Below are 12,618 nucleotides of genomic sequence, written 5' to 3' on the forward strand. Positions count from 1 at the left end.
CGTTGTGCGCTCATAGTAATGGGCTGAATAGACCAAATCACTGATACTTCTTACTTTCAGCGGATGAACCGGGACGAGTGGTGTATACCTTATCCCACACCTCGGATGCTGGAGTCCTGGAGAAGGCATTAGTCAGTAGTTAATCTGTAGAGAGAGAGACGCCTGCAATTTCAGATTTTATTCATATTAATAGGGATAAGTTCATTTATGCTTTCATAATGCATGTTATTTGGGTGTTTATGTGCATTAGACATGGTTTACATCCAGTTTAGCCATAATTTAGTCCAAATGATTGAACTTTTTGACCCGGCACAAGGTCAAATGTTTTTTGGTGTTAAAAATGGACAGTCATTTGTCCACTGCATTTGATCTTTTTCTTTTCTTTTTATTCTTTGTACTTACATAAGCAGTCATCTTTATTTTTGTACTGGCTGACCATCAATTTCTCGGATTCTCGGGTTAATACTTTGTAAACAACAACAGAAATCCGGTTAGTTTGCTCCCTTAAGATGTGCCTTCACCTTGAAACAAATATATCTACACAGCAAATATGTGAATTAGTCAAACGACATAAACCCTCACATTTTAAACCTGGCTTTATCTTTTATTGAGATTGTCTCTGTGAAAATGCAGGTAATTGACTCTGTGCATAACTTCAAATCATAACAACGCTGCCTGAGAAGTGACTTCCTGTTTCGATCCAGCCAAAACGCCAAAATAAAAGCACACAGCTCGTCTCATTGATTAGTTCAGCAGGTACTTGAAACATTACAAGAAAATAATTACATACACATTTTAAGTGTTTTGTCTGTTAATAGTTAGGCAGAAAGAAAATTGAATTAATGAACTGCTGAACTAATGAATAAGCAGTTTGAACCGCTCGTACAGTGTCATTACTGGTGGTTCGGTACTGTCATGGGGAGATACAGAGTGGTTCAAGGTAGTGCCCTTCTATGCTAATCGCTGACAGGTTGCAAAACCATTTCCAGAGGGTAACCTAGGGTGGTCATGATATTACTATATCGAGTTATCATTCAATAAATGACAGATAAACTATACATTTTTGGGGCACAATTTTTTATTTAATGTTTTTAATGTGCAATGTTATATTTCTAACGCCACAAGCGCAACAAATCTACGCATTTATAAATTCTAAAGAACTGCAAGCAGAATTACAGCAAACAGTGGACAGAATTGAAATTTTGATATTTTGAATAGACAGATTGGGCCACTTTTAAGGGGAAAAAAATGTAAAATGGACAAATATTGTGTAGATGATTTCAGCAAAACATGCATTTGAATGTGGTATAAAGCCTAGGCGTAAATTCAACCTGGAAAACTAATTTTTAGGGTCATCTACCTCGTGCTAATGATCTTGTCTGCGAGGGCCATTGACGGTGTGGCTCTAATATTCGCCCCTGGCCCTGCGTTTAAGCTCCACCGTTCATGGCTCGTCAGCTTCCTAGCTGTGCTGCGACCCACCTCCACCTCTTCAACGCCTCTTCTGTCCATGGCATCACCCTGCTACATCTTTCACTGGTCTCCCAAACCACCAAGTTTATCAAGCTTGCTGATATTTGAAGAAGCTTTGCCAGGTTAATTAGGGCTCAGAAAATATGATGTGTGACTGAGGCGTGGCTGTTCTTTTAACCTTTTACCTTTGTCAACCCAGGGAACTTCTTAGTTTTTTTATTGATTGTCTTTTTTTTTTCTTATCATCTAACTCATACTGATTACAAGTTCATGCAGGTCATAATAATAATGAACTTTCTTTCCTGTAGTCAGGGGACATACTTTTTCCAATTAAAACTTTTTTCCCTTCTTTTTCTTGCAGACGACGGTAAGCTGTCCTCGGAGGAGTTTCATTCCTACTTCACTGATGGTATCCTGACCAAAGAGCAGATGCAGGAGCTGTACAACTCCATCGACCGACAGCGTTCAGAGTAAGCCCCCTTCTCTCTCGTGGATATGTCCCAAACGCTGATGCCATCTGCGCGCTCCGGCTGCTCCCGCATAGCTCCACTCGCCGCTGTTGCGCTTCAATAAAGATTATGCCCATATTCAGCCCAGAGAATTTATCCCGCATCAACAGCCCCCGGCGTTTGCGATCCGTGGTTTGTAAATGGATAAACACCGATAAAGTGCTGAATGTAAAATTAGGCTGTATCGATGGTATCATAACAAAACAAACTCCATTTATTAGAATTCGTTACGGAGCAAATATTGGCCCATAAACGAAGTGTAAACAATTTGTGAGCCCCTCGTGCATTTGAAAAACATTTCAATCTGGATCATTTTGCCACAATCACAAAAATTATACTGACGAGACATACTAACCATGTTTCTAGATAATGAATTGTCTTCTGACACGTTTATTCATCTTTACAATAAAACAAAGTAGAACCACTGTTTTTCCTGTGTATTTACCATACTGATATTATTAGCTACAATGCTCTTTCAATCATATCACTATTTCTGTGCTGTGAAGTGAAGTGATGCAAATTATATAAAGGCACATTAGCTCATAGCAAAATGGTAAAAGGTTTCAACTCATCTAGCACTTTTCTACCGTCATTAGGTCAAAGAGGTTTACAGAAAGGAACCCGTCATCCATTCACACTCTCATTCATACACTGGGATTCAAGTTGTCACAATGCCAGTATTTGTTATTGGTTAGATTTTAGTGTTGTTCCGATACCAGTTTTTTCTGATCCGATACCGATACCTGGTTTCAGAGTAGTCGCCAATACCGAGTATCAGTCTGGTACCACAGCAAGTGAATAGAAACAATAACAAAGCCTATATGCCAAATCCTATAGCAAGGGCATCAATCAATCAATCAATCAAACTTTATTTATAAAGCGCTTTTCATACCGAAAGGTATCACAAAGTGCTTTACAGATTACAACATTTAAAACAATACGCCTGGCACAACCTCCCATGTGTATTTCATATTAGGACTAAATAAATAGATGTCAGTTAAAAGCTAAGCTAAAAAGGTGGGTCTTGAGCCTGCTCTTAAAAACATGAACGTTCTCTGCAGCCCTGAGCTCCTCCGGCAGGTCGTTCCAGAGGCGAGGGCCGTAATATTGGAAAGACGCCTCGCCATGAGTCTTGACTGTAGTAAGAACAAGGAGACCCCTGCCGGAGGAGCGAAGGGGCCGTGAAGATACCAGATCCTATTGTGTCACATTGTCTGCGCAGCATACACAACAGTATTGACTCCATTTTTGTCTCTTTTAAGGAACCTGGACATTGACCAGCTCTCAGGTAATGATGGATTTGAACTATTCTACTATTTACCATCCCATTTGCCACTAGGGTAAAGTAAAAGTGCTGTGTTTGTAATTTTACAATTGTACAATAAAAAGCAAAAGTGTACAAACATGATTGTTGGAGAAAATTAGATAGTGCTTCACAGAAATATGAAAAAAAGTAAAAGATCACTGTAAACATAATTTTTTTATTGTGATACGATTCAAGCAGACTTTTTCGTTTACTTTTTCCGAATCCTCATCTTATTGCCTCAAGCTGTTGTAGCTCTAGCTCTTGTCAAACATTTAGTTCCTACAAATTGCAAATAACGGAAGTTACTGATGTTCTCTCTCTGCAGAGTACTTCAGTCCACATCTGGGTGAATATGTCAATGTCCTCTCAGCACTGGAGAAGCTCAATGTGGCCATTTTACGAGCCATGGACAAAACTAAAGAGGTGAGCACTGTGTGTGAGAGAGCATTGTTTGACACACCACATTCATACATAGGCATGGTGGGGGAAGTGTCTTGCCCAAGGACACAGAAACAGTGTAAAGCTCGTTTCGAACTGCTGACTTTTCAATCAAGGCTCTAACCACTGAGCCACTGTCACCTACGGTCTTCAATGCCAGGATAAAACCCTCCCCAAAACCCTCCCCTTTCATGAGACTTGGTAGTTGTTACATGTAGCGTTCAGTGTGTCGCCTCCTCTCATTCGCCTGTTTCTTTTTGAACTTTCCGACATCTTTCTGATCATTTGTAAGAGCGTTTTGTCCCCTGAAGCGTGCACCGAGGCGCTTGTTTGTGGCTCAGCTGTCAGCCTGATGCACCGTTCGACATTTGAGAGAGCTCAGTGCAGCATCAGAATAAAGCAGACCTGCCCCTGAGTGACTCCAGCTCTGACACCGCACTGACAAGCTCAAACCCACTAAACCTTTCGGAGCGGCTGTGCTGCAAAATCAGACTAATGCATGACAGTGCTGGTCTTTCCCTCTGCCAGCAACTGCATAAGAGAATTACACTGAAAGGATATGCAGGATAACGCCTTGTCATCCAGGGTTTATGAGCAGAATCCGATTGCACTTCCCCACTGCGCACATACAGTATATTTTAGATGATGCACTATTTATTGCTGGCTTGTTTATACATAAGTAATATTTCAAAGATGACTAGAAAGCTGCTTATACTTCCGATACCTAAATTCCACTCAAAACTTTTACATACATTTTTAATTCTCAGTCTTATATTCATTTGCAGAGACAACTTCCAACTCAATCTAAGGGAACGATGAAAATCTTTGAAGCAATGCCACAGATGCACGGTTCAAAGAGAATCCGAGCCCAGTTTCTACAGTTTTCTGCCTAATGAAGCACACTTTCCCACCCTCAGCGTTGCGTTGTTATGAAACGTGCTAATTAGAGCATTGTAAATCGTGTTGAGAAGCCTCATTGATGCTCCAGTGTTTTGACAGGATCAGGAGGATGGCTCTCAACGAGACGCTGCACATGACGCAGACGAGCTTTAATCACGGTGTCTTAAACATTCGAGATCGACGCCTGTGAAGCTCCGCTAAGACTTTATCAATAGATCCTCTCTCTCTTTATCGAACAGCTCGTAAAACAAGCTTAATCCACCTCAGACGGACTGCGGGGGAGAGAGGCTCGGATGTAAAGACAGAAAAGAGCGTTTACAAATGAGCATGTATACCGTTTTAGGGATGGACTGTATAAACTGGTTGCAAATGATTGTCAATTAACTGTTTGTCACTGGCTTAACATTATTATATTTTGCATTTTATTTAAACAAGACCTTTTTGAGCAATGATCATGAACTATCCTCAAAAGTGGCATCATCAACTGAAGAAAACCTTGTAAACTTGTAAGTGATAAGAATGGTAAATGGTCTTGATTTATATATAGCGCTTTCCCACCCACAGTAGGAACACAAAGCGCTCTTCTATCAGCAGTTAATTATTAGTATTCGTCATGACCGATTAAGCTACGTGGTTCTGAACATTCTTGTCTCACCTACCCCTGAGGCCGACAGAAACCCGCTACAGACATTATTTACAGCACATGGAAACATTCTTACTGATGTTTAATTGCCTCTTAAAAGCATGATCTATTTCTGGCAAAAGGTATTTATGTAAATCAGTCCAGACAAGCCATTAATCAAGAAGCAGCAGGTGAATGACCAGCCGCCGTGGGGTGTGACCTGTAGAAGTGTGGTGTCGATTGGCTTGTCAGTCTTAACCCAAGAGAACAATATTGCAGAGCAGAGCTGAGCACCTCAGCTGGGAAAAACAGGGACATATTTACACAAAATTGTTTTCTAGAGCACTTAAAGGGACTATACAGAGTTTAAAAATGTTAATAATAAGTATTTTCCTCCCCCTACATGTTCCAGCAATGTCCTAATGTGTAGAATGAGCCCAGACCTATTCACCACAACTGTCTCTAAAATCCTGCACTGTCACTCAAAAAGGTGTTAATTCGGGTCATGAACAAGCTTTACATAGAACCTGCACTTACGCGTAAGACCTAAGGTGGCAGTAGTGAGTATAAAAATGACCAACTCGCATCTAGTCCCTTTAAATATAAGCTATTTGTGTTTGCAGGTTTTTTACCACTCTAAATATGACTTGTTAGCTAACTACAGCACGGCATTTGCCAATATTGGAAAATATAGGAAATAAGGCCCTATGTCAAAAATCCTGAAATATCCCTGTAAAGTGCCTAGGCCTAGGACTCATTGACTGGGGAGAACAGGAATTGAGCTAACAAACTTGGAGGTATCGGCTGAAAGCTCTCCCAGCTGAGCTAATGCCATCTAACACAGAATAATAGTTTGCAGATTACAAAAATGATGCACATCCTGGAATTTATGCTTCTCTATTGCCTTGCCTCGTGTACTGTCTCCTTTATTCCTTTTTATATAACTGCCGTATTCCATCCTTACGCGAGTTCTCATGCATTTTTGATGTTGCTATTAGTCCAGGGAAGAGGCTGCTTTGCTTTCTGCGCTGCGCCGTGCCCATACAGAGATCTTATCGCTGAGTCGAAGATAAAGCCGTGTTCTGGGGCCATAAGCGAACGTGCTGGGCTCCAGGGCAACAGCAGGCTTCAGTCATGCAGACCTATAGGTAGCTGGGTTCATAACAATTTTCTTACGTCGACAATGTGGGCGGAACACGACCAGAATAGCAGAAAGTACGAAGTGCCTCTTTCACCCGTTCCAGTATACAGTATTTATTACATCATCTTGTACAGCAGCATCAGTGTTTTATGATTCAATATTCATCGGTGTATATGACATTTTTAAACCCAGCAGTACATCGACTTTATGTAGGGAGGCTTTCAAATCAGTGGGGAGAACTGGTGATGAAAAGGGCATTGGTTTGTGCAGTGTATCATATAGAAAAGCATGATGGAGGAGGAGAGGAGAACATGGGGATTTGGATCATAAAGATTGCAATGGGGCATTTTATAACACAATCGCTGCCTTTTGAAAGATAGAAAAATGTGTTCTACTTTTTTCCCAAATTTCTGCAAAGCCCATGAAGTCAAGTCAATATCGTTCATCTCTAGGAGTTTAATTTCAGTGTTTGACATGCATTCGAAGTGAGATAATCAGGAAATGAGTGGATAACCTTGACTCCAAAAAAGCAACAGTTATTTGTCAATTACAGACGTTGCGACATCGGAATCTACTAAGGCTGAGAAAAGCTCTTTTGCTCATTGCTGCTCTCTTTCTGCTTTCTTGTTTCACACAGTTGTGACCAAAGTATATGAGTCTGTATAACATTCCAAGACACTACTAAGAGTGTTCATAGATAAGTTCAAAATAACTTCCATGTCGCATGTTGGATTACCTCCTCTTTCAAAACCATGGACGAACACTGTACTTTTTCCTCCTGAGCGCTGCCATGGTAACAAGGTAATCACTGTCATTGCAATTCGTTATAATTTATGAAAATTAGAGTGACCTATAAAAGGATGACTCCACCTGCAGATTATACACTAACGCTACCGGTCAAATAACTCAAAATACGTTTCACATTTTAAATTTCTCAAAATTGCCACCCATTTTGCAAAACAACTAGCTTTACTATGATAGATACTCCCTGGATAAATGCGAGCCCTCACAAACACATTGCAAAGAATGCACATTTTAAAATGTACAAACTGAGGATTGATCCAGTTTATTATCTTTGTAATTTGATGTTTATGCTAGAAGAAGAAGAAGACACTATTTTTGCTGCACGTCTTTGGAGTGGAGGGAAAGTGCAGAGGACAAATAGTCGATAGCACCCGGGTTCATTACTCATGTAGCGCTGCGTGTCTCTGCTGACGACAAAAACAGCCTCCAAAAGAAGAAATCAGGTTGCCATCAAACACCGCTGCTATTTTTCAAACACCGCGTGTCACTTCGTCCACAAATCTATTTCTCACAGAGGGACGTAGAGTTTGCCATCTGCAAAAAATGACACAAAGATCGTCCTCTCTGTGCCTGCCTCTTCATATAGGGCTGATCATTGTGATAGATATTTTTTCTGGACAGGTTTTGCAACTGTGATTAAATTTTCAATTTATACATTGCATTTGAAATTGTGTTTGTTACTGTATTAGGGTCCCAGATCAGATAGCCTATGTAAATGAGAGAAAGCTGCGTGAGTAAATAATGCGCAAATGACTTTGCTCCTGAGACACGTACAACTCGTTTTGCACATGAGCAAACACCTGGTAAATTACCCCCTGAGTTTTGCAATAAATAAGACCATCAAAATGCTGTTTTTATTCTTAAATCATTATTTCCTCCTTAAAGTGTGTGCAAACAGTGCCAGACATTCATGCATAATACCACATCTCACTGGAGGCAAACGTTCTTATTATCTTTTTGTGCCTGGATTTTATTATCTCCAGAGGTAGTGGCATTTTAGCACCAGGTATTTTCCTACAGCTGGGGAACACTAGGTTATTATAATGCTGTTTAAAGACTCGTGAATAAAGCAAATGTGTAAGAAAGGGTTTTAGACATTTATGGCTTTTAAATTAAGCGTATTTGGATTTTACTGTTAACATTGTCGTACGTGTTTGGTATTGCAAGCTCAGTGTTTATGTCCGCATCTATATTTTGTTTAGATGTTCATACTGTTTTAGTTTTAACTATTGTAGATTGTTCTTTTAGTAAAATAACTATCTACTGTATTATACATGCTGCTCTAGGAGTCTACCTTGTCCAGCATATTTTGAAAAACATAACATTCTTTCACATTCTTTCATTCTATCATTACATCTCATCAGGAGTACCAGGGTTCCTCGGTGCTGGGACAGTTCGTGACCCGCTTCCTGCTCAGAGAGACGTCCACTCAGCTGCAGTCGCTGCAGTCGTCCCTGGACTGCGCCATGGACGGGGTTCTGGACCAGAGCGGCTCGGGACGGAGGGTGGTGAAGAAACCCGAGGACCTGCCCATCCAGAGGAGCACCAAACGCCCCGGGAGACGGGTCCAGAAGAACATGTGTCTCTCCCCCACTGACCCCTACTCTGGCATGCTCACCACAGGTACTGAACAGGCGGAAATATGGCAGTAATTAAACTTATTCAGACTAATATAGTGGTCGTCTTATTGAACCTGAGTAAATTACCATTCTTATTCTTGTTTATGTTTTTATTGTTGCGCTGGTCTATGAATGGTTTGACTTCACTGTTTCTCTCTGGACAGGTGTGAGTGTGGAGCCAGAAAACCCATGGGGCTCTCAGATGAACAGGCTCGAGCATCTCGTGGACAAACTGGACTTTGAGGTGTGTTCTTTTATGCTTTTGGATTCAATGTATATCCACACTGCATAATATGATTTTAATTATCATTTTATTCACGATACTTTTTCAATCATAACACTATATATAATTAGTCTAGTTTGTGCCACCTTCAAATGTGTTTGCCCTTTGTCTAAGTCAGTTGCAGAAAAACATGGCAAAAATGCGACATAAACAAAAACAAAAAAGAGACCAAAACCCTTAAAGGAATAGGCCACCGTTTTTACATACTGAGATATATTCTTACTGTAGCTTAGACAAGTTCTTTTGTACCGCGCAGAAATATCTTCACTTTACTGTGCGGACACTGAACTACTGGTATTATTATTACGCCAGTCACACTGCAGTGGCGCTTATGGCCACTGCAAACTCTGAGTACTCCTTACCTGAGGATCCTGTGGTCAACTAAACTATTTTTTTGAGTGTTGTGTGCAAAATTAAGCTCAAATCAAGCCTTGTGTTGCGACTGTCACTGTGATTATCACTAAAATTAACTTTCCTTTGAAAATAATAGAAACACTACTCTGGAGTCCCTGGGGTCCCTGTACCCCTGATTGGGAAAAACTAAGTTAACAGTGATGTTTTATAGCCTTCACAAGTGGAAACAAGTGGTTTGATGGCAGAGGTTTTACATGCTCAAATGAGATGTTGATCCCAAATGTTCAGCTCTGTCAAACTGTTTGTTTTGCTGCGATTACTCCAGTGTTTGCCTCGCTCATATTTGCCTCGGGCGCTACATAAACTCTGCTTCTTAAGTCTGAGTTCTCAAGCATTTTGTCTGACAATCCCTGAAACCCTGTGTCCTTGGCGGCTGTAAAATGTAGCAGGATTCTAGGATTATAAACGGCAACACAATGTCATGGAATGTTGAAGCTCCCGGGCGAGTTTAAAATGTGCTCCGTGGACAGTGCAGCCACTTGTCAAGTGTTGTTGTTTTTGTTGAAAACAAATATTTCCTTTTTGCAGACTCCACAACTTGAACCTCTGCAAGAAGACACATTAGCGGGGACATACAAATCAGTAAGTACATTGCCTGTATTTTTGACTCTTAACAGATTTAACTTTAGGTGCATGTGAGCAGATTTTTTTCTTTTTGTGTATTTGCTCAGAACATCCTGTTGGTTCAGAGACAGATGTCAGTGAAGGAGAGAGACGTGGACCAGTTTCAGGAAGCTCTTAAAATCTACACAGAAGCCTCCAGCAACCAACCAGAAAACCTGCAGTATGTACACTATACTTTTGATGTTACACACTGCTACATGTTCATCGTCTGACCCCTTATTGACACTATTGCACTGAGCAGACAGTATTTTGATAATGCTCTATGTAGTACATACATTATTGGAGTTCAAGCCACTGTTTGGGAGTAACGCAATTTAAATTCTCTGTTTGTTCCTCACATGGTACCTATTCACTAGGGTTAAGATTAGGGTTAATAGCTGTCGTCACTGGAGGCTAAATGTACTATAGGTACTGTATTTTCCGGACTATAAGTTGCTTTTTTTTGTCATAGTTTGGCTGGAGGTGCGATATATATTATATATCAAAATATATAATTGCACATGTTTGATATTTTCCCACTGATAGTTCGCTCTGGGCTTATGTACCAGTATCTGCTACTCTTGTACCACTGAAGATATAAAAACGGTAATCGAGCATCAGAAAGAAAGTGTGGAGTGAGCGTGAAACTAGCGGGGAACTGGCGAAAGGTGGAGGTTACTCTTACTGCAGTGAAGAAAACAAGAAAGTTAATCACGGACTGAAAGTTAGAAGGCCACAGCTAGAGGAATGAGTTTGCTTGAACAACGTGCTGCCGGGAGAGGCTTGTCAATGGCGCAGTTACGCCTCCATCCCCACGTAGTTGCCAAGGCTGGTGCGACTTATACTCCGGAGCGACTTATAGTATAAAATACGGTACTTACATATCGGTTGTATGAATGTGTAGATTGCTATACTTCCTAGTACTTATGTTCTGATTACTGACTGGGAGCATAGGAACTGTGTACTGAAAGCCGCTGATATACCTATCTGCTAAGACTTAAAATATATGTCACACACAGACGTATATTCTATTTTTAGGACACTTGAATAGATTTGTTTAGCTGCACATATAATATATATATATATATTTTATATATATTCATTAAACTTGTTAGTTTCCCATGGGAGTCACTCAAAACAACATCAACACAAACATCCACAATCCGAAAACACCAGACATAACCACAGGCAGCCACATGCAACAATATCAGAAATAAGTTTTAAAAATAATGAGATACGTAGGCCATCTGTGCTCCAGTTTTCCCTCCAGCTCCTTATTTATTTATTTCCTTGTGTTACTGTGATTAGAATATATTAGATTTTGCTTACACTCATTGACTCCAAATCTTGGCATTTTGGGAGTGGAAATTATGGCCACCTAAAAGCTACAAAAACACAATTATTTCCAATTTCCAAGATAGATTAATTGACACGATATGGAGGAGTTCTTATCCACAGATGTAATACAAACTCACAGCTGCCTCTTCAAATCCCTGCAATTTCCACAAATAAAAGCAAAACAAAACCGCATTTGCCGACTCCTCTGTCTCTTCTCTCCCTCTCTGTCTCTCAGTGTCTCTATCCAGAATCTGCCCGACAGATCCTGCTTCATCATGTACGAGTTTTGGCAAGACCGTCTCTCCTGGATGAGGTGGGATCAACAGGGCTTTGTCCCAAAATAGATTTTCATTTTGTTGTGCAGTGTGAAGTGGCTGCTGTTGTGTCGGGATCCAATAGGAGCTGTAATGATTGTGCGCCTGTGTGCCCTCAGCTACCTGCAGTCCCCCATCAGTAAGACCTTCCAGCGCTGCATTATCGACTCGCTGGAGGAGCCAGAGATGGTGTCTACGATGCTGCTCCCAGGTGCAAACACGAACATTTCTTAACCTCTTGCCCCCCAGCCTTAACCAAGCACATTTTCTCCTTTACCCAGATCTAAAAGGTCACAGCCTATAGGCCAGAGTAACGCCTCGTTTGAAAGCTAAGATCTACAAAACTCATCTAAATAGATCTTTTTCCTCACGTTTTTGCCGCCTTGTCCTCACTTTTTAACTTTTTTTTCTCCATTGTTTTTTTTGTCACTTTTTTGTCACCTTTTTGCTGTTGTTTTATGGCTTTTTTATTGCATTTTTTGTTGTTTTAGTCACATTTTCATCTCTTTTTAATTGCTTTTTTGTCATGTTTTCTGTCGCTCTTTTGTTGCGTTTTCATCCTCATTTTCGTCGCTATTGTGAAAGTTGAAAATGTAACAAAAACTCCCAGAAAGTAGCGGATCGTGTCCAGAGCCAGATTTATTAACAAGAGCAACAATTAGAAGAATAACAAAATCAGAGAGACGACATGCTTCATTCAGAGCACTTTCCCATACACACTCACACAACGTTAAGGAAGCCACAGAGATTCACACAGAATTATATTGTTGTTACAGCCCTGTATACATAGGCAAAACAGATTCTCAGGCAGCTCCATTGCTGTGCTTGGCTCTCATAACAAATTGTACATAGTT

The 12,618-nt window shown here is 40.5% G+C and overlaps 1 protein-coding gene across 1 annotated transcript in view; it reads left to right on the forward strand.

Annotated features, from left to right (window-relative positions):
• Positions 1–12,618, forward strand: part of LOC306964562 (N-terminal EF-hand calcium-binding protein 1-like) — a 30,176-nt gene that overhangs the window by 15,463 nt on the left and 2,095 nt on the right. Inside the window, exons 3-11 of the mRNA XM_079558627.1 lie at positions 1,835–1,943; positions 3,245–3,270; positions 3,614–3,711; positions 8,558–8,816; positions 8,977–9,056; positions 10,038–10,091; positions 10,181–10,293; positions 11,686–11,763; positions 11,884–11,975. Of these exons, the coding sequence (XP_079414753.1) occupies positions 1,835–1,943; positions 3,245–3,270; positions 3,614–3,711; positions 8,558–8,816; positions 8,977–9,056; positions 10,038–10,091; positions 10,181–10,293; positions 11,686–11,763; positions 11,884–11,975 (909 nt within the window). The remainder of the gene's footprint in view (positions 1–1,834; positions 1,944–3,244; positions 3,271–3,613; positions 3,712–8,557; positions 8,817–8,976; positions 9,057–10,037; positions 10,092–10,180; positions 10,294–11,685; positions 11,764–11,883; positions 11,976–12,618) is intronic.

Source organism: Gobius niger, assembly GCF_951799975.1.
Source record: "Gobius niger genome assembly, chromosome: 6".
Classification (NCBI taxonomy): Eukaryota; Metazoa; Chordata; class Actinopteri; order Gobiiformes; family Gobiidae; genus Gobius; species Gobius niger.